We start from the raw sequence: 22,931 nt of genomic DNA on the forward strand, positions 1-22,931 counted from the left end.
CTTTGTCTCTATTTCTTTCTCTCTCTCTCTTTCTCTCTCTCTCTCTCTCTCTCTCTCTCTCTCTCTCTCTCTCTCTCTCTCTCTCTCTCCCTCCCTCCCTCCCTCCCTCCCTCCCTCTCTCTCCCTCTCTCTCCCTCTCTCTCACTCACACACACACACCATCCTCAGGACTCCAGGCCTAACATTACACATTTTAGACATAGTGCTAACTCATGAAAGGAGACAGTTTCCTCTCTTAAAGACTCCTTCATACTTGTAAAATGGTGGTTTCATTCCTTGCTCCTGTCCTCAAGGCAATTTTATTAATTAAGCATTTATTGACTACCTACTGTGGTCTAGGCACTGGCTTGAACAAGCCTATTCCATGACAAATGAATTCTTAAAGAAATAATATTTACCTTGGAGGAGATCTCTAGTAGAGTGTTCCAATGATCTGTCCTTGAAGACGCCAGGGCCTGTTTTTTGCCTTTCTTTATGTGCCCAGGAAAAGCAGCCCCTGCCTTTAAAGAACTCACCATCTAATAAGGGAGGAGACATGTAAAAAATTTTGTACCAAAAAGATAGTGAATTTATAGTAATGATAATGTCAAAGAGAACACAATAGTATTAAGAGGGACTGGAATAGAAGATGTTATTTTATCAGCGACTTGGAGGAAGCCAGGGAGATTAAGAGATAAATATGAAAAAGATAATCTCAAGGAATTTCCCAAAGCTGGGAATGGAAATGCCCTACATGGGGAACAACAAAAAGGCCAATGTCACTGACCTGAAGAGTTCATTGAGGGGAATGAACATTGGCAGGATAGTAAGAGTATGAAAAGATTTAAAAGCCAAACAAACGATTTGTTTTCTATTTCTCGGAAAGTAATTATGTATCATGTACTCTTATTTTGGATGGACATACATTCACATGTGTGTGTGTGTGTGTATATATGTATGTATTATACATATTATCTATCTTTCCACATAGGCATATATAAATGTCTGTGTTTACCATATTTCAAAAGTGTATAGTAGTCTTACTCTGTTAAAAGTTAAGATTAAAAGCTTTAATGAATACTTTGGAAACAACTTTTATATTGTGTGCATATAAATATATGTTTTATGACCTAAAAGAGGAAAATTGTAAAATATTTGAAAATCTGAACAATATCATATGCCTTTATCTGCCTACTATTCAGAGTATCAAATGTTACATTTTTGATTATTACTTAATGTCAAACACATTATTGTTTAGTAGAGTCTAACTCTTCATTGGCCTCATTGGGAGTTTTTTTTGTAATGATACTGGAGATTTTTTTTGCCATTTTCTTCTCAAGATCATTTTACAGATAAGGAAAATGAGGCAAACAGAGTTAAGTGATTTATTTGCCCAAGATAATGCATCTGTTAAGTGTCTGAGACCAAATTTGAACTATTAAAGATGAGCCTTATGACTCTAAGATCAGTTCTCTAGAGTAGGGCTTTTTAAACTTTTTCTACTCATGACCTCTTTTTGCCTAAGAAAATTTTACATGACTACAGGTATGCAATAGATAGTCAAATATTGACTGATAATAAATCATAATTTTGTGTCCTCCCCCATTTAGTTATATGACCCTTTTTGGAATGTAAAGTGTAAGATTTTTACCCAAAGTGTAAGATTTGCTCTAGACATTGTGCCACCGAGAAAGGAGAATGAAAAAAGAAATGGGAGGAAAAGGATAGGTCGAAAACTGGATTTGAATTCAGTAGACCTGAATTCAAATTTTGCCTTTGTTATTTACTATCTGTGTGATATTTGGTAAAGTACTTAACCTTTTCTCAGTTTGTTTACAAAATGAGAGGAGGACTATACAAATAGGTCTCAATTCATGGGAATAATGAATCCCATAAAGGGAAGTGGGTGCCATTATTTAAATTTACACTTAATATTTCTTTGGGCTAGAACTAATTATTATTTTACATTATTAGGACATCCAAAAATGTGCATATGAATACATATGTCCACTTCAAGGGATTTGTAATTTGCAGTAAATGGTCCTATGTATTATCCTACTTGGGGTAGTTATTAGCCTACATATTTGAACATAAGATATATGTATAATAATTGAGAGTCACTAAAATTGTAAGGATAAAGAAAAGCCTCTCTTAGGAGCTAGTACTTGAGTTTGAACCTTCACAATCTTAATAAGTCAGGAAGAAAAATATTCCAGGTATGGGGAGCATACATTTGACTTAAAAGTAGAAATGGAAATATTCTTTATCATAGTTAGAGTATAGCAAGTAAGCTAATTGGGGCCAAAAATTACATTGAATAATGGAGAATAACATGTAATCGACCTAAAAAAAAATCTACATGGTGAAGTCTTTAAATGCTAATGAGATTATGTTTCATAGAGATAATATGCAATCACTGAAGATTCTTGAACAATGAAGTGACAGTTGCTGTAGGAAAATCATTTTGATGTGTGGAAGATAGATCAGAGAAAGGTGAAACTGAATGAAGAAAGACCAATTAGAAAACTTTTGCAATAAAGAATGCTAAGAACCTGATCTTGGGTCGTGACTGTGTTAGTAAGGGGAATGGATGGGATTGGTCTTGTGAAGGTATAATAAGCTCCCTGATATCATGGTCCTCTTAGAGAATGAAGGACAAACACAACAATATAAGCTATTATTTGGATAGAAGAGTGAGTAATAATGAAGAATCAAGGTTATTTCATTTAAATAATATACCTGAATGACTTGAAGAAATGATGTTCTTTGTGGAAATGGAGTAATTAAGAGACAAGGAACATTTAATGAAAAAGAAAGAGTTCCATTTTAGACATGCTGATTTTGAGATGATTTTTTAGCATCTAGGTGGAGATATTTTATCAGACATTTGGAGATATAAGATGAGTTCTGAAGAGAATTAATATTGGATGTATAGATTTGGAAGGCATTTCCAAAGGAATGATATCTAAATGAGGGGATCAGATGAGATCATAGAGAGTAAAAGTATATGCATATATATAGACAAAGAGAGAGAGAAAGGGAAAGGGAGAGGGAGAGTGGGGAAAAAAAAGATGATTAAAAAATAGAGCTATGGATTATTAACTTGAGCATTGTTTCTCTTGAAAGCTTAGAATAGTACTTCTTGAAAGAGGGGATACTGGATCAGTGTGAATTAAACTGAATTGAATTGAGTCAGCCAGAAAGCTTAATGATTATATGGGTTGCATATGTAGAAGATAGTAATATTTCAATAAAGATTATTACCTACCTGGATAACTCCCTAACCAAACATGGGAAAGACTTGCTGCAAAAGTAATATTTCATTTTCTGTTATTACCTCAAGTGTTATCCTCCTAAAAAAGTGATAAAATAGTTGATTTAATTAACACAGCACAATTTTTCCACTTGCAGGATCACTAAACCAAAGTTCATGGTATATAAGTGTCCCAAGTAACTTTGGCACTGAGACATTACTTGGTTACCCACTGTCTCTGTCTGATGAGTTTTTTGCCCTCTCCCTTAGTTGGCAGATAACCAGCTAATTAATGACCACAGAGGGGAAAAATGGGGTTTTGCAGGAGGGTCCAGTGTTTCCTTTGAGAAAGAGTATTTTGGCATTCAATGTGTTTCTTCTGGCATGAGGCAGATGATGGGGCTCATTGAATTTTATGACTTGGTCTACTGAGCAATCACAGAGGACACTACTCTGCTTGTTTTTCTGATGAGGTTTTGTGTGTGTGTGTGTGTGTGTGTGTGTGTGTGTGTGTGTGTGTGTTGATGTTGTTCAGTCTATTGTTTTGCTAAGGCGTATACCCAACGTTTATTGCCTCTCATCCTGTTGCTTTATTTGGGAGTCAGTCCCAAGTGATGCCCTTTAAAAACATGGGGAGAACAATACAAAAATTTCTGTTTTTTTTTCTTTTTTCCCCTAATATTTGTAAATATATTACATATTATGGTTTTCACTTTATATGGTTCATATCGCATTTTCACTAAGGATTTCAAAATATCATAGCATAGTGAAATCCTGAAGTAGAAACCAGAAGAGACTGGTTTTTAGCTCCAACTCTGTCATTACTAAATTATGTGACCTCAAGCAAGTCAGCTAATTTCTCTGGAAGTAGTTTGGAGGTGGAGTTAAGGAAGAGTGTGCTCAGTTTGTTCATCTGTCAAATGAAAATTTTGGATCTTTGCAACCTAAATGATTTCCAGAGACTCTTTTAAGTTGTAATGAATTTGCCTTTTGTCAAATAAATTTCTTGGTAACTTAGATCCAAAACTAAAACTAAATGGTACACCTGGTAATTCACCTATCTGTTAACAACAGGAAGTTTACTTAGTCATAACAGGGAAGTGACATTCAGAACAAGGAAAGGATGTTTATACAGGATAAAGCATTGATTCAGTTGAACTAAATTTCCCACTGTGGTTCAAACTGTCGGTCTTTGGTCATAAACCAAAGGGAAGAACTCTGAGTCTTCTTGACCTGACTATTTTATATTCATAGTTAAAATGAAGCAAGCTTTGATCCCTTGTACTAATTAAATCTTAAAGTCAATTGCAATAGTTTATAAAGAAAAACTAGCTAAAAATGTTTGTGGCAGCCCCTTTTGTAGTGGCAAGAAACTGGAAATTGAATGTATGCCCATCAATTGGAGAATGGCTGAATAAGTTATGGTATATGAATATTATGGAATATTATTGTTCTGTAAGAAATGATCAGCAAGGTGATTTCAGAGACACCCGGAGAGACTTACACTAACTGATGCTAAGTGAAATGAGCAGAACCAGGAAATCATTGTACACTGCAACAAGAAGACTATACGATGATCAATTCTGATGGATATGGCTCTTTTCAACAATGAAATGATCCAGGCCAGTTCCAATGATCCTGTAATGAAGAGAGCCATCTACACTCAGAGAAAGGACTGTGGGAACTGAGTGTGAATCACAACATAGCATTTTTATTCTTTTTGTTGTTTGCTTGCGTTTTATTTTCTTTCTCATTTTTTCTTTATTTTAATTTTTCTTGTGCAGCAAGATAATTATATAAATATGTATGCATATATTTGATTTAACATATTTTTATCATGTTTAACATATATTAGATTACTTGCTATCTAGGGGAGGGAGTAAAAGGAAGGGGGGAAAATTAGAATACAAGGTTTTTCAAGGATGAATGTTGAAAAATTATGCATATGTTTTAAAAATTAAAAAGCTTTAATAATAAAAAGAAAAACTAGGCTAATTTGAATGTGGAATGGGGTAGGGACTGTTCTGGGTTGGTACGATATTGTTCTTCCTATATAATTGTCCAAATGTCATGTTATACCATTCCTCACAGATCCTTTCAGACAATATGGAGAAATGTGAGCTAAACAAGAATATGTTTTGTTGAATTTGAAATTGGTTCAATCAGCAGACCCAATGTGCAGTTAATTATTAAAGAAATAATATTACCTTGGAGAGAGGTCTCTAGTGCATGCTCTAATGATCTAATCTTGCTCTGTGCATTTAAATAATTTTATTAATGATTTGGATAGAGTTATAGATGGCAAGCTTATGAACTTTCCAGATAATACAAAACTCAGAAAGGTAGGTGATGGAGCTAGCCCTCTCATTTTGTAGATAAGAAAACTGAGGCCAATGGCTAATATATTAATGAAAGTCAGAACCAAAAGAGATCTTGAAAGGCAAAAATGGTGAGCAGAAGTTAATATGAAGACCCAGATATAAAGCCACATACATATAACGGTTCAAAAAATGAACTTGTCTAGTATAGGATGGAAAAAAGATGTCTGGAGTTCTAGAGATTGTAGCAGACTGCAGGTTTAATATGAATCAGCAAAGTAATATAGAAGCCAGGTTAATGATATATTAAACTGCATTCAGAGAGGTATGGTATTCAAAATAACAGAAGTGACCATCCTGCTGTAGTCTGGTACCTTTTCCTCATTTCAGGTTGCCACATTTTTTGGTGGGGGGGGGGGGGGAGGGAGAGGGTGGAATTGCTAGCTACCATTGCTTTTTTGAAAGCTCTTTCTTGGATAAAAGATTAGGTTTTATCTATTTTGTTCCAAAAGGAAGACTTGAAAATATTGAAGAAATTACAGAGAGGTAGATTTTGATTTAATGTAGAAAGAAAAAAGCCTTCTTGATAATTAAAAATGTTCCAAATTAGATTGAGATTGAATTCCTTGGGAGTTAAGAGGTTCCATGTCACTGGATTTGTTCTCCTCATGTTCACTTATAGATAGATACTCTAGAATAAAAGTTTGTTTTGATTAGATCTCTGAGGTACTTCCCAATTCTCAGTTTCTATGATTTTTGTGATTTATATGATTAGTCACTTATCCAAAACTAGTATCTATAGTATTCATTTTATTTTTCAGGTTAAAAAAAGTTAGATCTACTAATAGCTCATCAGTTAATAATTAAAATTTAAAGCAACAAAATATCAAGTAGTTCAGAATTAAAATGTAAGGATTTAAAAATATAAACAAAGTCTCTAAAAGCATCATTTTGATCTACATACCATAAGATTGAATGAAAATGTGACTAAAAATATTACCAAAGGAAATGTCAACAACAATGGTTGAAACTTTACAACATCCATATAAAGTTTAGAAATGAACAACTGGAGCATTAAATTTGTCTTCTAACCATTAGAAATTAAAGGTAAACTAATTCACTTTTAAGCAAGAGGTAGGTGATGGCTTAGGAATCACAAAGGGTTAGTGACTGTTTAATCATTTATTTTCTCCCTCTCTCCCTTTTTTTAAGGGCCGTAAAGTTGAGGCTGAAAAATTCTTCTTGAAGGCTATTCAGCTGGATCCTACTAGAGGCAACTGTTACATGCATTACGGTGAGTACTTGCTGATTTGAAGGTTTCTTTTTTCTTCTTGAATTCTGGCTCAGCCATTCTATACCCATGGAATTTGTTTCTCCTGTCTGGACGCTGACTTCCTGAACTGTGAAAGGAGAGAGGAAGACTATGATTATACAGTCTGGGATGAAATGGAAGAGGCCATCTCAACCAAGCCCCTCATTTTGCAGATGAAAACTGAAACCCAGGGAACCAAACTTGTTTAAGATCAAATCAATGATAGAGCTCCCTGTTCTGTGCTCTTCATATAGAACTACACAAAATCTATGGTCCCTTCCAGCTCCAGGTATGTGATCTCTTTTCTTTCTCTCTTGCATCTTCTTTCTCTGTGTATCTCTCTCTGTCTCTCTCTGTCTCTCTCTTCCTCCCTTTCTTTCTCCCCTTCTCTCTTTCTATTTCTCTATCTTTCTGTCTCTCTTTCTCATTCTCTCTCTCTAGCTCTTTCTCTTTCTCTCTTGCCCTCCCTCTCTCCTCCCTTCCTTATTCCCCCCCTCTGTTTTTGTCTCTTGTTCCTTTTTCTCTGTCTACATGGCTTTTAGTCTCTGTCTCTCCATTTCTTCCTTTAGTCTACCTCTGTCTCTCTGTCTCATTAGCTCTGAGTCTGTTTCCCCTCCCCTCTTTCTTCACTGTTCTCTCTTCTCCTTCCTTGTGAACTTCTTTATTCTTCCACTCTTTCACTATCTTTCAGTTTTATATACCTGATGAAAGAACATAATGATTCCATATTGAAGATTTTTAAGTGATTTCTGACAAAATAATTTAGTAGTAAAACTACCCAGAAGTAGCAAAGTGGATAGAGTCCCTGGTCTGGAGTCAGGAAGACTTATCTGACTGAGTTCTAATGTGACCTCAGACATTTACTAGCTGTGTGAATCTGGCAAGTCATTTAACCCTCTTTGCTTCAGTTTCTCACCTGTAAAATGAACTGGAAAAGGAAATGGCAAACGTTTTTAGTATCTTTGCCAAGAAAACCCCAAATGGAGACACAACTGAAATAACAAAAGTACCCAGAAACCTTCTCGCTTTCAAGTTAACTGATCATCTAAAAGAAGGCTTAATTTTTTTGTGTTGACTTTGAAAGTTTGCAAAGCACTGCAAAAGATTTGCTTATTTCTTTCTGAGGGAAAAAAGGGGGAAAGTATCCTAGAGAACTGGAAAGCTTGCTTGTTATTTCCAAAAGTACTAGATGACATTAGACTCTTCTTGTGAACAATTTGCCCAAAGTTAGTGGTTCCCTTTCACTGACCTCTAACAGCTGAGCTTGGACTCAGCCTTTCCCAATAAGGATGCCTCATTCCTTTCAGTTTAGCCTATAGCTTCTCCAGATTGGGTCTGTTTAACAGTACTGTCACATGCAGCTGTTTCATTAACAGTGACTCATGTATTAAGTGAGGTACTTAGCTGCTTTGGTGTTGGTTAAGCTTTGTTTATTTCTACCAGATTTCCAGCTGTAATAGTTTTCTAGAAGCCAAAAAAAGCATTTAATTTTTGTTGATCTTTTGCAAAAGATGCTCTGATATTCTTCAAGTTTTGCTATCTCCCTTATTCTCAGGTGGAAAACCTGAAGGTAGGAGGAAATTAAATTTAGTGGAAATAGAACCAATACATTCATATATTGCTTAATCCCTTTTCCTGGTTCCAGCTGGTAAAAATAAATCAGTGACAGACCGTCAGTGGGGAAGAATGGAAATAATAAAATAGAGGATACACTTAACCAGCCACAAGTCCATTTGTTTATTTACATGTCTGTGTGAGTGTTTATAAATTGAGGGTAGTGACGTGTTATCTTTCCAGTGAAATGCAGCATGTAATTTTTCACGTTCTGTCGCACAACAGCTTCCAATTTCTTTTTGCATTGCAGTTTTATTAGTGTGCATATGTGTGTGAATGTGTTAAGAAGGCAGCTTATAGCCACAGTTCTTCATTTAAAGCAAAAAAGTGTTGCTTTTATAAAATATTTCCAACCAGCATTTCTTTGGGCTCACAATTCTCATTCTTGCTATCAATAGTGGGGAACATATACATAATTTTTTTTCTCTTATTGCTAGAGGACCAGTGGGTATGCAAGATTATGTTTTCATCAGGCTTCAACTTAATGCCCCTTACCATGTGTTCATTTCCAATAATTTAATTACATGCTTCAGCTTTTTCAGAAGCTATTCCTTTAGATTTATATTTATTTATAATTTATTTTACTGCTACATTTGGAGTTGAAGATGGAAAAGATTCCTGGACTTAGCTGGGTCTTAGTACCCTTTTTTATAAAATTAAGGTTTGGCACCAGATGCCCTCTAAAGTGCTTTTAAATTTACAAGTCTCGGACTTTCATGAATGGATCCTCTAACTTAGAGGCACGCTGATTGTGTCTATTCCACATTCCTTATGGTTATTGTCTGTGATATAAATGGTTCTGGATTTGGAATTAGTGGATTTAAGGCCCAGCTTTTCTTATTTCTTGTACAATTTTAGATAAATCACTTTGCTCCTCTAAGCCTCAGTTTCCCATATGTTAAATAAGAGTTGGAACAATTAAGATCACTTCCAGCTCTGAACCCTATAGTGCCTCCAAGAATCATGTTCTTGTATTCCTTAAAGCATTCAAGCCAACCAAACCTTACCTGAGAAATTTTGTGCTTTACTTCTGTTCCAGAATGCAGCTGATTTTTTTTTTTAACATATGGTATGAAAGTAAAATAAAAGTAATATACAGATTTTAAACAAATAAATAGTCATTAATTATTACTGATAGAGGTATCTCAACAGAGTCATGATTTTACAGTTTCAATCAGTACTTGTATCATTTTTATCTTTAATGACAGTAATAATGACCAAGAAAGTAGTCCCAAAAAAATAACTCAGAGAAAGAAAAGGAACTAAACAATATTGAATCAGCATTTTGAGAATCAACAAAACCCTATTTTTTCATTTTAAGTTAGCCAATATGAAATTATTGAATCTCATTCATTCAGAATGGCACTTAAGTAGCATAATGTATAGACAGACTTGAAGCCAGGAAGAATTAAGTTAGCTCGATGACCCTGTGTCAATCCCTCTTAGCCTTAGTTTCTTCCTCTATAAAATTGATATAATAATGGCACTTAGTTAATGGAATTCTTGTGACATCACATTAGTGTTTAGATAGATGGATGGATGAATGGATACATAGGTATACACATACATATACATAAGTTAAGTATATGTACATACATATCTATCCACATATATTTATAGAAGTATATGCATACTTATACACACATCACATTTATGTGATTATATGTATCTATACATATCTGTATGCTTGTATATATACACATATCCATACACAAATTATATAATATATGTGTGCATATATACAAATATATACTAATGTAGATAATCAGAAATATACAGCTTCTTAAACCTTAAAATGCTATTTAAAATATGCTTATTTAAATAAACTATTGCCTATGTTACTATTATTATTAAATCATAGAGAAAAATGAAAAGCTGTGTTTAGAACAAAAAGATTTTACCTTTGCAAATGGACCTTAGAAATGTTCTAATCTACTCTCATTATTCTTTAGATAATCTGACGTTTTAAGAAGTAATCTCTCCAAGATGACAGAGTAGCCTAATGGCAGAACCAAGACTAGCTTCCATGTTTTCTGGGTTTTGGCTAGATTAATTTTGAGTAGAGATTAATCTTTTTCTAGATTACATAATCTGTATTTAGATAAGTAATCTTGGAAGCTTTTTCACATTTTGAACAATAGTGTCATTTAAGAAAAAAGGTTGTAATAAGTGGTGCAGCAGATAGTATACTGGCCCTGGAATCAGGAGATCCTAGTTTCAAATCTAGCCTCAGATTATCTTGAACAAATCACTTAATCCCAATTGCCTCCAGAAAAAGAAAGAAAAAAACAAACAAACAGAGAAAGAAATGTAGTTTATTGATACTTTTTGTTTTTACATTACAGTTAGATTGTGAGTTCTTTGAATGGAGGAAACTTTAGCTCTCTTTATATCCCAACACTTAGCACAATGTCTGATACATAGTAGGCACTCAACAAAATGAAACACAAACAAAATCACAAACAACCAATAACTTTGACCAGTTTGAATGTTTATACAATATTCTTCCCATGCTCCCATCTTTACCCCAAAGAGAAAAACTCCCTTCCTATTACTTGAAAAGAGGAAGGTGCCTTCTTATAAGGAAGCTATGTTATTAAAGGCTTAATCCAAAATTTCTTAGAAGACGTATATTTGAAACATATGCTTACTCCCCATAAAGGACTACTGAGCACTCATATCTATCTAAAAATGTTAGACACCGAATTTACCATCATGCCCTTATTGGATTGTTTCAATATGTGCTTCTATATCTTCATCAAACTTTTTAGAAGCTTCTCTCCAAAGAGAGGATGTATATAGTCAAATGGACAAGGGACCTGTAATCTAAATATCACATTAGCAAATATTCATCTATCCAGGTCCTTCATTTTCATTACATTTCAGTGCATTAATTTTGATTCTGAAGACTTACTAAAATTGAATTGGAATGCTTTTATATCCATCATATTCATTCATTCATTTGACAAACATTAATTAAGCATATAAGATTAGGAATTGAGAGAAAAAGAAAATTTAATTATATCAGATTGCTGTTCCTAAAAAACTTACAAGCTAATAGGTGTAAGGTGCACAGAGAAATATAATATAGAATAGGATATAGTGATATAAGTAAGAAGTTCATTTTGTTATTGTTTGCTTATGTTTTGTTTTGTTTTTTCTTTTTTGATCTGATTTTTCTTGTGCAGCAAGATAATTGTGGAAATCTGTATAGAAGAATTGCACATGTTTAATGTATATTGGATTACTTGCTGTCTAAAGGATGGGGTGGGGAGAAGGGAGGGAAAAAATTGTAACACAAGATTTGTTGAATAATTTTGTGAATGTTGGAAATTATCTATGCATATGTTTTGAAAATAAAAAGCTTTAAAATTAAAAAAAGAACTAATAGTTCAGTAGAGAATGTGATGAATAAGAAAAGAAATAGAAGGTTAGATTGAACATTTTTCATGAAACTGGGCTTTGGTTTAACTTTCCTTTCTCTATACTATAGTGCAACCTAATATAAGGTGCCAAACAATGTGAAGTCCAAAGGGGAAAGGATCATTGTTGATGAAAACTTCATGAAAAGGCGCATTTGGAATTGAGTGTTAGAAAATAAGTAGGGAATAAACAGGCAAAAAAGAGAGAGAAGAATTTAGGAAATGCATGATTAAATGTGCAAAGAGGAGAAAATGCTCAGAGTAGGTTGGGAATCAAAATTCTTCAATCTGCCCAGAGCACAATTAAATAAGAAGGAGTAAATAAGACTGGACAGGGAATGAGTAAGGGGCCAGATTTGGAAAGTGTTTGAAAGGTAGGCAAAAAAAAAAAATTTAACTTTATTCTGTAAATTTAATTCATCAGTTTTTTGTTGGAAAGTGAGTATCCAATGAATCCAAGATCATACAAAATAATCGATACTGACTCAATTATCATCCTTTAATTCATTAAATTAATGTTAAAAAGGATATTTCTTCTTAGTTGGAGCAATTCCCATTCTGGAGTTGGTTACAGAGGATCATGTCATATTCTATCCTGTATATGAAGATAGATAGGAAGGCAATAATATTTTTGATAATATTTTGGGGCAATGGTTACAGTGTTGGACATGGTCTCATCTTCCTGAATTTATATCTGACCTCAGATACGTATTAGCTGTGTGACTCTGGGCAAAAAGTCACTTAACTCCGTTCATCTCAGTTTCTTATCTGTAAAATGAGCTAGAATAGGAAATGACAAGTATCTTTGCCAAGGAAACTCTAAATGGGGTCACTATAGAATTGGACATGACTGAAATGGCTAAAAAAAAACAACAATACTAATGATATTAGTCTATACTTGATGGAGTGCTAGACCTGGAGTCATAAAATTGCCTCAGACATTTCTATTTACAAGTGTCCCCAGACAAGTATTTTAATCTCTGTCTACTTTAGTTTTCTCATGGGCAAAATGAGAAAAATAATAGGACCTATTTTTTAGAATTATCAGCAAGTATTCTATGTATACTCAGAGATTTTTTAAACTGTTGACACATTTGCATAGACTTGGGTAAATGTAAATGTATGTGTATTTACATGTTCAACCATACCATGTGGCATTGTGTTTTTGTGTTACTTTGGAGAGATGATTGGTAAAATACAAGTGTGATTCTTTATTCAAATGGAAACTCAGCCTCCTGGGTGAATTTGTGATTTAGACTCTTAACTGTAACTGTTATAGATTATGGATATTTGGAGAACATGTCCAGATGGCACATGACAATAGGGATTTCCAGAATTTACAACAGCTTTTAATGACTCTTGGAAATGGAATACCAGATTGCACATTGCCACTTCAGGTTTGTAACTGTACATATTTTTATGAGCTATGCCATGATTTTCTCTTGTTAAGGGACTTATCATTGAAAAGGAGTGACCCTAGATTCTCTAAGTCCAAGCCAGCAAAACTCAGTGGTCTCAAGTAGTTGAAATAATAAATTCCATGAAGTGGTCACATTATTTGAATTAGTACTACATAATTTCCATTGGGCTGGAACCAATTACCATATTTTACATAATAATAACTTCAAATAGTGAAAATTTGAATACATGCAACCACTTCCTGGGATTCATTATTAGCAGTAATCAGGACCCAGCTGTAGAGAAAACTTAAGTAAGGTCCTAGTGGCATATTTATTTTGTATAGAGTACAAGGAGCAGATCATTTCAGAGGGAGGTCACCAGGAGTTTGGCCAGAAAGTATCAAGTGATGATTTTTCATGGTTCCAGCAACCCTGAAGGAAAATCCATTGAGGCATGAAGAGGCTTTGATCTGCTTCAATGCTGAAGGTGATCTCAGTGATAAAAGATAAAATCGTGGATATTTTCAAGTTTCAAAACATGCAATGATCCATTGACTTTCTTATTGAGAGAGAAAGAGGCACTTACAGTGGAGATTGTTGTTCCTTCCTTAACTTTGTTATTTATTCCCATGAAAGATAGGTAAGTATAGTTATTGACCTGGTTTATGAAACACTTTGATTTTTGGGAAAACACCATTCTTCTATTTGACATTTTATAACCTTTTCATCAAAAACGACAGTATGGTTCAGCCCCCCCCCCAAAAAAAAATCAGTGGATGAGATCTTAGGATCCCTACATTCTTGGCCTGGTTTTGCCATAATCAGTTGTATGACCTTGTGAGTTATACAAATGAAATAAGGGGCTTATTTTTGCTGTTCTCAATGATCAAATAAACCTAGATTTATAGCTAGAAGGGATTAGAGACCATTTCATTCAGTCTCTTCACTTTTACAGATAAGGAAATTGATATAAAATAATTTGCCCAGGGTCATATGACAAGTAAATAAATATCTGAGGCAGAATTTGATCTCAGGGCTACCTAACTCCAAGTCTTGTCCAGTGCCCAGATGCTGCTTGGTAGCATAGTGGAAGGAATGTTATTCCTTATATTAGAAAGATCTAAATTCAAATCTTATCTTAGCCAGGGCAAGTCATTTCATATCTCTCTCTGCCTCAATTTCCTCTATAAAACTATAAAATAAGGATAATAGCACCTACTTTATAGGGCTATTGTATGAATCAAATGAGATAATATTTATAAAGCACTTAATAAAGTTCCTGACAAATAATAAGCATTTAATAAATATTTGTTCCCTCTCTTCCCCTTTCCAGCACACATAGCTTCTAATCCAGTGCCTTTCTGTGATTTAGTTTAAGTACAAATGAAATAGGGTGGAAATAATGAACTTGAATACTTAATTTCTCTTCATTCTCTTCCTAAAATTTCAAGATACATTTGGAAATAGACAATTTGGAATAGACACTTATCAGGTGTACAGTAGTAGAGATTGTTTAGCTACATGTTGGATCAATGAGGTTACTTCTATCTCTAAATATTCTGTAGTTCTATGGGATCTCTAAATATCCTCTGGACACCTGAGGCTATGTGAAGTCTTAATAGAAGTTTATATATTTCATAACAGAGGATTTGAGATCCTATTCTGATCCTGTGATTGAGAGAATTCAATGTTGAATGAAACTAGTCTTTATAATGATTGACAAAAGAGTGAATTGTTAATTGCAATAAACTTCAGAAAGGCAATGCTGTGTGGGAGGACAGAAAACTGGCCATAAAGCTAGGAAACTTGGATTCAAATTCTGTCTCTAACACTTACTAGCTTGGGAACTTTGGGCAAGTCAAGATGGTGCTACCTTCATTGGTGGAGGGAGTTTCCTTAGAAGGAGTTAGTTATCAATATCCATGAAACCACAGGTCTAGTACCTACCCACATCCCTACAAAAATACATACTGTAGTCAAGATTAGACATTATATATTTTTGAATTTTCCTTACAGATATTGGGCAGCATGATTTATTGCACAAATTGATGACTGGAAAAACAAGGAAGAGTTGGGTTTGAATCCTACTTTTGTCACAGGATGTCTTTATTATTTTAGGCAAGTCACTTAACTCCATAATTTCTCCAGGAAATTCTCTGGAATTGTAAATTGGGGGGAAAAAAGGTTCAGATCTGTAATGGGAAGGGAAGTTCATTACCTACTAGTAATGAACCTACTGGTAGGACTCTTGCAATATCACTTGGATTTTTAAACTCTCTGATCTCAGAAGCTGAGTAGGTTTAGTCCTAGTATCTATTTAGATGAGAGACTATCTAGTAAGAATTTAAAGGGAGCAATGTGAAGTAATAGATTGACTGGTAGATGTGGAATCAGGAAGACCTGTGTGTGTGTGTGTGTGTGTGTGTGTGTGTGTGTGTGTGTGTGACACATGGATTAACAGGTGTCTAGACATATACACACATGCACATATGTGTGCACATGCACATATATGTATCTCTGTGTGCATAAACACATACACACATTTAGTGTTGGCAAATTAGTCAATCATTATATTAAACAACCATGCTTTAGAATCAGTTTCATAGTTGGAAAGAAACAGTGCTACTATCTAATCCAATCTATATGTGAAAAAACCATTCCGTGATAACTTACCTTACTGAAAATAAGCTGTCTAACCTTTATTTAAAATATTCCAAATAAGGGAGAATCCATAGACTAGAGGCAGTCCATTTTCCTCTTGAATTATTTTAATTATAAAAAAGTTTTGCTTAATATCAAGCTAGAATATGCCTCTTACTTGTCACTTGTAATTTTGCTCTTTGAGATCAGAAAACACACAATCAATTTTCAAAGTGACATTTTAAAGACTTGCAGGATGCCACTTTTTTTTCCTATTAAATCTTCTAGCTTTCAGACCAAACATTCCCATTTTTCCTTCCATGAATCCTTTTGGTTTTTCACCTACTACCCTTGCTATATATACACTTCATCTTACCAATGTCTTTGCTAAAGAATGGCATCCAGAACTGAACAAAAGACTTCATAGGGGAATTGATCAAAGCAAAGGATAATGAGGTTATCAATTTCTTAGTGTAGAAGCTATGCTTCCCTTATGGAGTCTAGGGCAGCATTACTTTTCTTGGTCTAAACTTGGAAAGTTGATTTTAAACACAAATATGTTTTTTGACTAGGCTCTTATAATTTTTTTAAGTGTGACAAGTTTTGTGGGGAAACTTCTAATACTACTAATGTATCTATAATTATATCATAGCCATAGAAATTTGCTCAGGATTAGTGAAAAACATTCTTCTTATTACACAACTCTTAGGTTCCATAGAAAACACTTGAGTCAACATCTTTCCAATTCTAGATTTAGCTGCCTATCTAGATGGCACATTCTCCTTTTACATGTATCCCTATTAAATCTCATCTTAATAATTCCATAGATTGCAGAATCCAAGACCTAGAAGGAACCTAAGGCCATCTGTACTTGAGAATTCTTTCCTTGTCCCATCAACACTATCCCCAGAAAGTAGCTATTTAGCCTTTGCTTGAACAAAGCCTTTTTCAGCTTCCAATCATTAGTTTTGGTTAACCTTTATCACCAATTAGAATAAATCTGATTATTCTTTGTTGTAGTTTTTCAAATATTTGAAAACAACTATTATGACATGACCCCTAAGTCCTCTCAAGCTAATTAAAGCTTCTCAGTTGCTTCAGATACTCCTTAGGATTTAGATCAATGTTTTAACTAGTCAAGAATTTTTGAATACTGAACTTTTAATATTTAGAATCTTTGGCACTGGACACAATCTCTATGACTTGGGGCATGTCCCTTAACTCATATCAGCCTCACTTAATTTATCTTTAAAAACCAGTAGATTGAACTCAGGGGTCTTGAAAATCCTTTATGGCCCTAAGCCTATGATCCTATGGCCTATTGCTTCTCATTTTCATGACTTTTTGACATCTATTTCCAGCCCCACATTTTCTCAATTGTGTCTTTTCCTCATTTCTTGTATGCAAGACATCCTTGGTAATATTCTGCAAACTGTTTCATTCTACCAAGTGCCTTTTTGTTAAAATAATAAATTACTTGTTACTTTATTTCTTCTAGATCATTATGTTCCATGACTCAGAAATATGTAAAATAACTAAAAGAACATCAGTTTTAAAACAATGCACTCCTGCACAAGGGAGCAACTTTAAAGTATTTACATAATTTACCAAAATGACTCAGCTGTAGATCTTCCTGCTACATAAATCTGCTCCAATCCCATTATTAATTTGTAGCATCTGATCTAAGGTATGTGTGTTTGTATGTGTGAGTGTGTGTTTGTGTATATATGTGTATATATAAACAGAAAACTCATTGAGCCTCTATTATCTGGACAATATGCACTTTTCATCATGTTACTTTTTCAATGTGGTTGGATACACTAAATCTTTTATATTTCCCATTTTAGCAAAGAGAATTTGTAGTATTCTTGGCATAATGCAATGAATATAATGTTATTCATGAATAGGAACATTTAAAGAACCTGCCCATCAAAAGGGAATCCTTCTTGTATTAAAACTCTGTCCAGGCAATTTGGCAACAATCTTAGGTGAGCATATGTTTTCCTTTGTTGATACCTCACTTAATGTTAATATCCAAGAATCATTAAACAAATTTATTTTCAGAGTTCCATCTGTCAGCATCTTGTATAATTTTAACATATGTTGAGTAACTACTTTTGAGGAAGGCCTTCATGTGCATGGTGGCTAGTGTAATGAACCTGAGTTCAAATATAGCCTCAGATACTTATCAGTAGTGTTTGATTCTGGATAAATCAGTTAAATCATCTCTACTGCACTTTCCCCAAATGTAAAATGATAATAACAATATCTACATCTCTGGATTGATATGAAAATAAAATGAGATAATGTTTGTGAAGTGTTTCAGAAATCTTAAACCTTATAATAAAATAATAAATTATTAATATTTAATATTAAATTTTGTCCTCTAAAGTCAAATTTTGTTTTAGAATCCATAAACAACAGACATGGTAAATAAGGTCTTATGATTATAAGGCCCTTGATTAATCCACTATACCCATAATGCCTCTAATATGTAAAATATTACAAATTATCACAGGTGGTGAAGAATATCATCTTTGATGTTTAACATTATTTTAGGATTTTCTCCCCTTTTCACAACTTCTAATAAGCTTGCTAGTAAGCCATATAATATTACTAGCTCCTGATTCATAAGTCCTCAAAGGACTTGACCCAGATTTTAATAGTTGATTTAAGGTGTTATTGAGCTATTATAGCCTGGGAGGCAAGATGATTCTGAGAAAGAGAACTGGGCATTAATTTAGGGAACCTAAGTTTGAGTCTCTGCTCTGCTTCTTGCTGTCTGTGTGAGTTTAAGCATCTGACTTCAATTCTTGGGGCCTCAGTTACTGATTCATCTGTAAAGAAAATAATAAAATGAAACTCTTAATACTATGTGGACTCTAAGCTCTAAATCTGTGATTCCATGAATAGTATACTAACATGTCAAGCTTTGAGCTGGAAAGAGCTGTATCTCACAGCCTTTTCTATCTAAGAGAGTTTAAATACTATTTAATATTAATTATGTGAAAAGATTGGGGTGGCAGGAATGGAGAGGTAGGGGTAAACAGGGAAGGCTACACTGTTAAAATCTTCCAGATTCTCAGGACTGATATGTTTCCTCTCTGAATATTGGGAAGAAGAGTTAGCAAATATGTTCCTCATTGGCCTTGGGTTAAGGCCTATAATTCCATTTATTTCCCTTAATTAAAGTCAGCAAGTCTGGAGATGGGCTGAAGCTCCCTGTGATGCACTGTTTCATTTTTAATCTTCTTCAGAAACAGCAGTAATGACTTTTTTAATTAAACAAATACCATTACTGTCTTGATTGAAAAGAAAAATAAATTTTTAAGTAGGCCTTTGTTAAAAAAAAAAAAAGTATTGAAACCAGAATTATGTTTTAATACAGAGGAACAGAATGTCCTTGATTCTATACTTAGGAATAGACTGCACTTAAGAAAAGAAATTCTTATTAAATGTATCCCTCTATTCCTTCCCACTTACCCTACCCCCAGATATTCTGTGTGGGTCTGGAGGGAATTGAAGCTTCAAAGTGCACTAAGACTTTTGGGACACTGTATAAAAATTTCCTTCTACATGTAATTAGAATGAGAATGTTCTCAAAGAAGGAACAAGTTTAGACTGATTTCATTTGTTTCCCTGAGATTTTTTAAATAAAAATGTTGTGTTATTGAAATGTGTAATAGTATTCAAATTGTCTATAATTTTGTCCTATACTGTGGGCTTGCTATGAGATATGACCCCAGACTTTATGGAATGGAAATGGACCTAACAGTCAAATGTGAGGGAAGATGCTAATTCCCCTACTGGGAAGGGTCCACAAAGGATTTTCTTCTTTTCAATCTGGAGTTGTAGTGTTTAGCAAATGCTTAATCTCATCAAACAAATGATCTACAGGTAGGAAATATGATTACCACACAGCATCTCCCAACTCCATGCCATTGCATAGGCTTGCCATCATGACTAGAATGGACTTTCTCTCCGCTGCTACCATGTAAGGGTTACATCTTTTATGAGGAAGGGAAGGAAAGGGGAGGGGAGGGGAGAGAAGGAGAGGGAAGAGAAACATTAAAAGGAAAGTTCTTCTCAGTTTATCCTTCTTTATGGAAATTCTTTTATTATTATTTTTGTAAGTGTTGAGTAAGCATTTTTTGGCATAATAATAATAATTGACATTGATTATAGTGCCTCTAGGTTTACAAAGCTCTCTTACATACGTAATCCCTTTGTTCCTCTTAAGCCTGCTTCCTTCCTTCCTTCTTTCTTTTCTTCCTTCTTTCCTTCCTTCCTTCCTTTCTTCCTTTCAACTTCCCTTGTACTTATGCCCCTATACTCTCTTTTTCCTTCTCTTTCTCCCACTTTCCCTCCTCTTCTCCTCCTTCTTCAGATACTATAAAAATAAATAATGTACTATGTGTGTATAAATATATAGATGTATATATAAATATATACATTATAGTACATTATGCATGTTTGCCTATTTTTATTTATTTAAATATATTTATATATTTATTTGCTTCTCTTTATGTATACACATTAAAGTTTATTTGAAAATATGCCTATATATAAAACATTTTCTAGTGTGAATTAATGGCAATATATTTTACATTTAGAATATCCTTGACAATTCTTTAATTTCATGTGCTAGTCTTTGGGCAAAGCCCTTACCAGGTAATAAAATTAGATTAATATTATTAATAACAGTGCTTTGTATTGACTTTATGCTTTAGCTTTTTCATATTACATTTTTCTGATTCTAATTTGACATATATAATAATCCTGAAAAGTAGACAGACATTTAGTTTATGGAGGAAGAAACTAAATACATAGTTTGTGATTTTTCCCAAGGTCATAGTGAATGGAGGAACTAGGATCAGAAACTTTCATAGTCTTGACAAAGAATTCTCTCTAGTTCAGGGATTCAATACATCATTTCACAATGAGTAAGCAATCCTTGGTGGCTAGTTATTATCAGCCTCAGAGCTATGAGCCAGAGGTCCATGGAATGAAAAAGAAAATGAAGATGATGAGAGATTTGTACAATAGTGTCCTTAGAGGCACTGGCTAAAGACTACGGGAAGACTACCAAATCATAGGGACAGAGTCTGCAAGTTTGGAAATGGAAGATGCTTCAACTAAGGAATCATATTGAATTCAGGAGACTAACAAATGGTGCCTGGGAGATTAGAAATGGCAGTTGTTCTTTAAAGAAATTTTTCATCTTGCAATAGATGTTCCCTTATGCCTTTTTAGAACTATAGATTTGTGTTGGCAAGGACCTCTTGGACAATCTAACCTTACTATTTCATTTTAAAGATGAAGAAACTGAGAACCAAGCAAGTTATCTGATTTACCCAATGTGACAGATATAATTATCCCTGGTAGAATTTGAACCCAGTCTATTGCTATTATGGTCTGTTTTGTTTTCAGGTACTCTTAGCCTTGTCAAGATACCTCATTTTAAATTAGCCTTCATTTGGTTATATTTTACTGAAGGAGAAAAGTAAAGTGGGGAAAGGTAGAGAGCAGGAAAGGAAGCACCTTGAGTAGAATTTTGTGATATCTTCCTTTAGAACTACATAATTTTGTAAATTTCCATGTGACAATAATTGAATAATTAAGCCAAATAATTAAATAACAAGTGTAAGAATATGAGAAATATGAAAAAATACAAGAGTTCCAGAAAGGAGATAAAAGTTATATTAAGAAACCTGGGTTATCAAAAAAACAGGTCTCTCTTTATTCAGAAGAAAGGCATAAATAAGGAAGAGAAAAATAAATTGGGTATTAGTTGGATGGGAGATAGAATAAGAAGTTAGAGTTCAGGAAACTAGAAAATCCGAGGTTTAAAAGAGAAAAGGAATGTCTGTAGACTTTCAGGCAAAATGCACTGGAGAGAGACAATTAATTGCATGCGGGGAGAATGAGGATTACTAGTAACATCAAAAGTAAAGAAATAGACATTATACTTAACAGCCTAGAGAGCTGTTTAAGGTAAGCAATAGATTATTCTCATTACATTAATTACACAGTCACTTAACTGAGTAAATCACAGCTGCTTTTCTGTATAGTTGAACTTGTGGATGTAAATATCTTCTAGGAATTCTGCCACAGAGCAAAATTGACATGTACAATTAACCTCTGAAACCATGGATATTTGTGGGTTTTAACTAAATAATTCTAACAGTACCTGAAATGATTGCATCCATATTCAACAATAGTGCACACTCTTTGATCCTGTTTATGTAGTTTTTCCATGTTTCTTCTCCTACTTATGTAAATCATTAGACAATATAATCCAATCAGAAGAGTTCTAAAATCATAGTCATGAGATGTTGTCTGCTGTGTATCTTTGAATATATGGCAGCTTTACTGTGAGGAAATGGCAAACCATTCCAGTATCTTTGCCAAGAAAATGCTATGGTCCATGGGCTCACTTGTTGGACATGATTGAATAACTGAACAACAAATACATGTATATGTATAGTGATGCCATTTTTGTCCTCTTTGAGAACAAAGAACATTACAATATGTACATAAATACAGACACATGTATATGTACACATGTATACATGTGTACATATATTTATATTTTTTCTGGAATTATAATTTCAACTTTTTAGAAAACTATCAGAGAGGAAACGCCTTTCACAGATGCAGATCTGCAAGTTGATTAATCACTCTGTTTCCTTATTTTTAAAATGTGGACAGTATGATAGTATGTATAAAATAATATAATAATACCTTCTAGGGCTATTATAAAAATCAAATGAGATAACAATCCTCAAATGTTTTGCACACCTTTAATCACCATATAAATATGATGAGGAGGAGAAGGAGAATAAGAAGGAAAAGGAAGAAATTTCTCTGAAATAGTAGATATTACAATGACTTTTCCAGAATGTCTGAAATGTGGTACTTTTACAGAGGTCTTCCTGACTTTGAGGTCAATTCTCTGTTTTCTGTACTATGCTACCTCCCAGTTGCATGCCT

General features: G+C 33.9%; 1 protein-coding gene across 2 annotated transcripts in view; it reads left to right on the forward strand.

Annotated features, from left to right (window-relative positions):
* The window catches only part of TMTC2 (transmembrane O-mannosyltransferase targeting cadherins 2), a 535,380-nt gene that overhangs the window by 388,901 nt on the left and 123,548 nt on the right, over nt 1–22,931 (forward strand). For both annotated transcript variants that reach the window (XM_051961459.1, XM_051961458.1), the window contains one exon: nt 6,763–6,844. In XM_051961459.1, the coding sequence (XP_051817419.1) occupies nt 6,763–6,844 (82 nt within the window). The remainder of the gene's footprint in view (nt 1–6,762; nt 6,845–22,931) is intronic.

This window comes from Antechinus flavipes, chromosome 5 (assembly GCF_016432865.1).
Source record: "Antechinus flavipes isolate AdamAnt ecotype Samford, QLD, Australia chromosome 5, AdamAnt_v2, whole genome shotgun sequence".
NCBI lineage: Eukaryota > Metazoa > Chordata > Mammalia > Dasyuromorphia > Dasyuridae > Antechinus > Antechinus flavipes.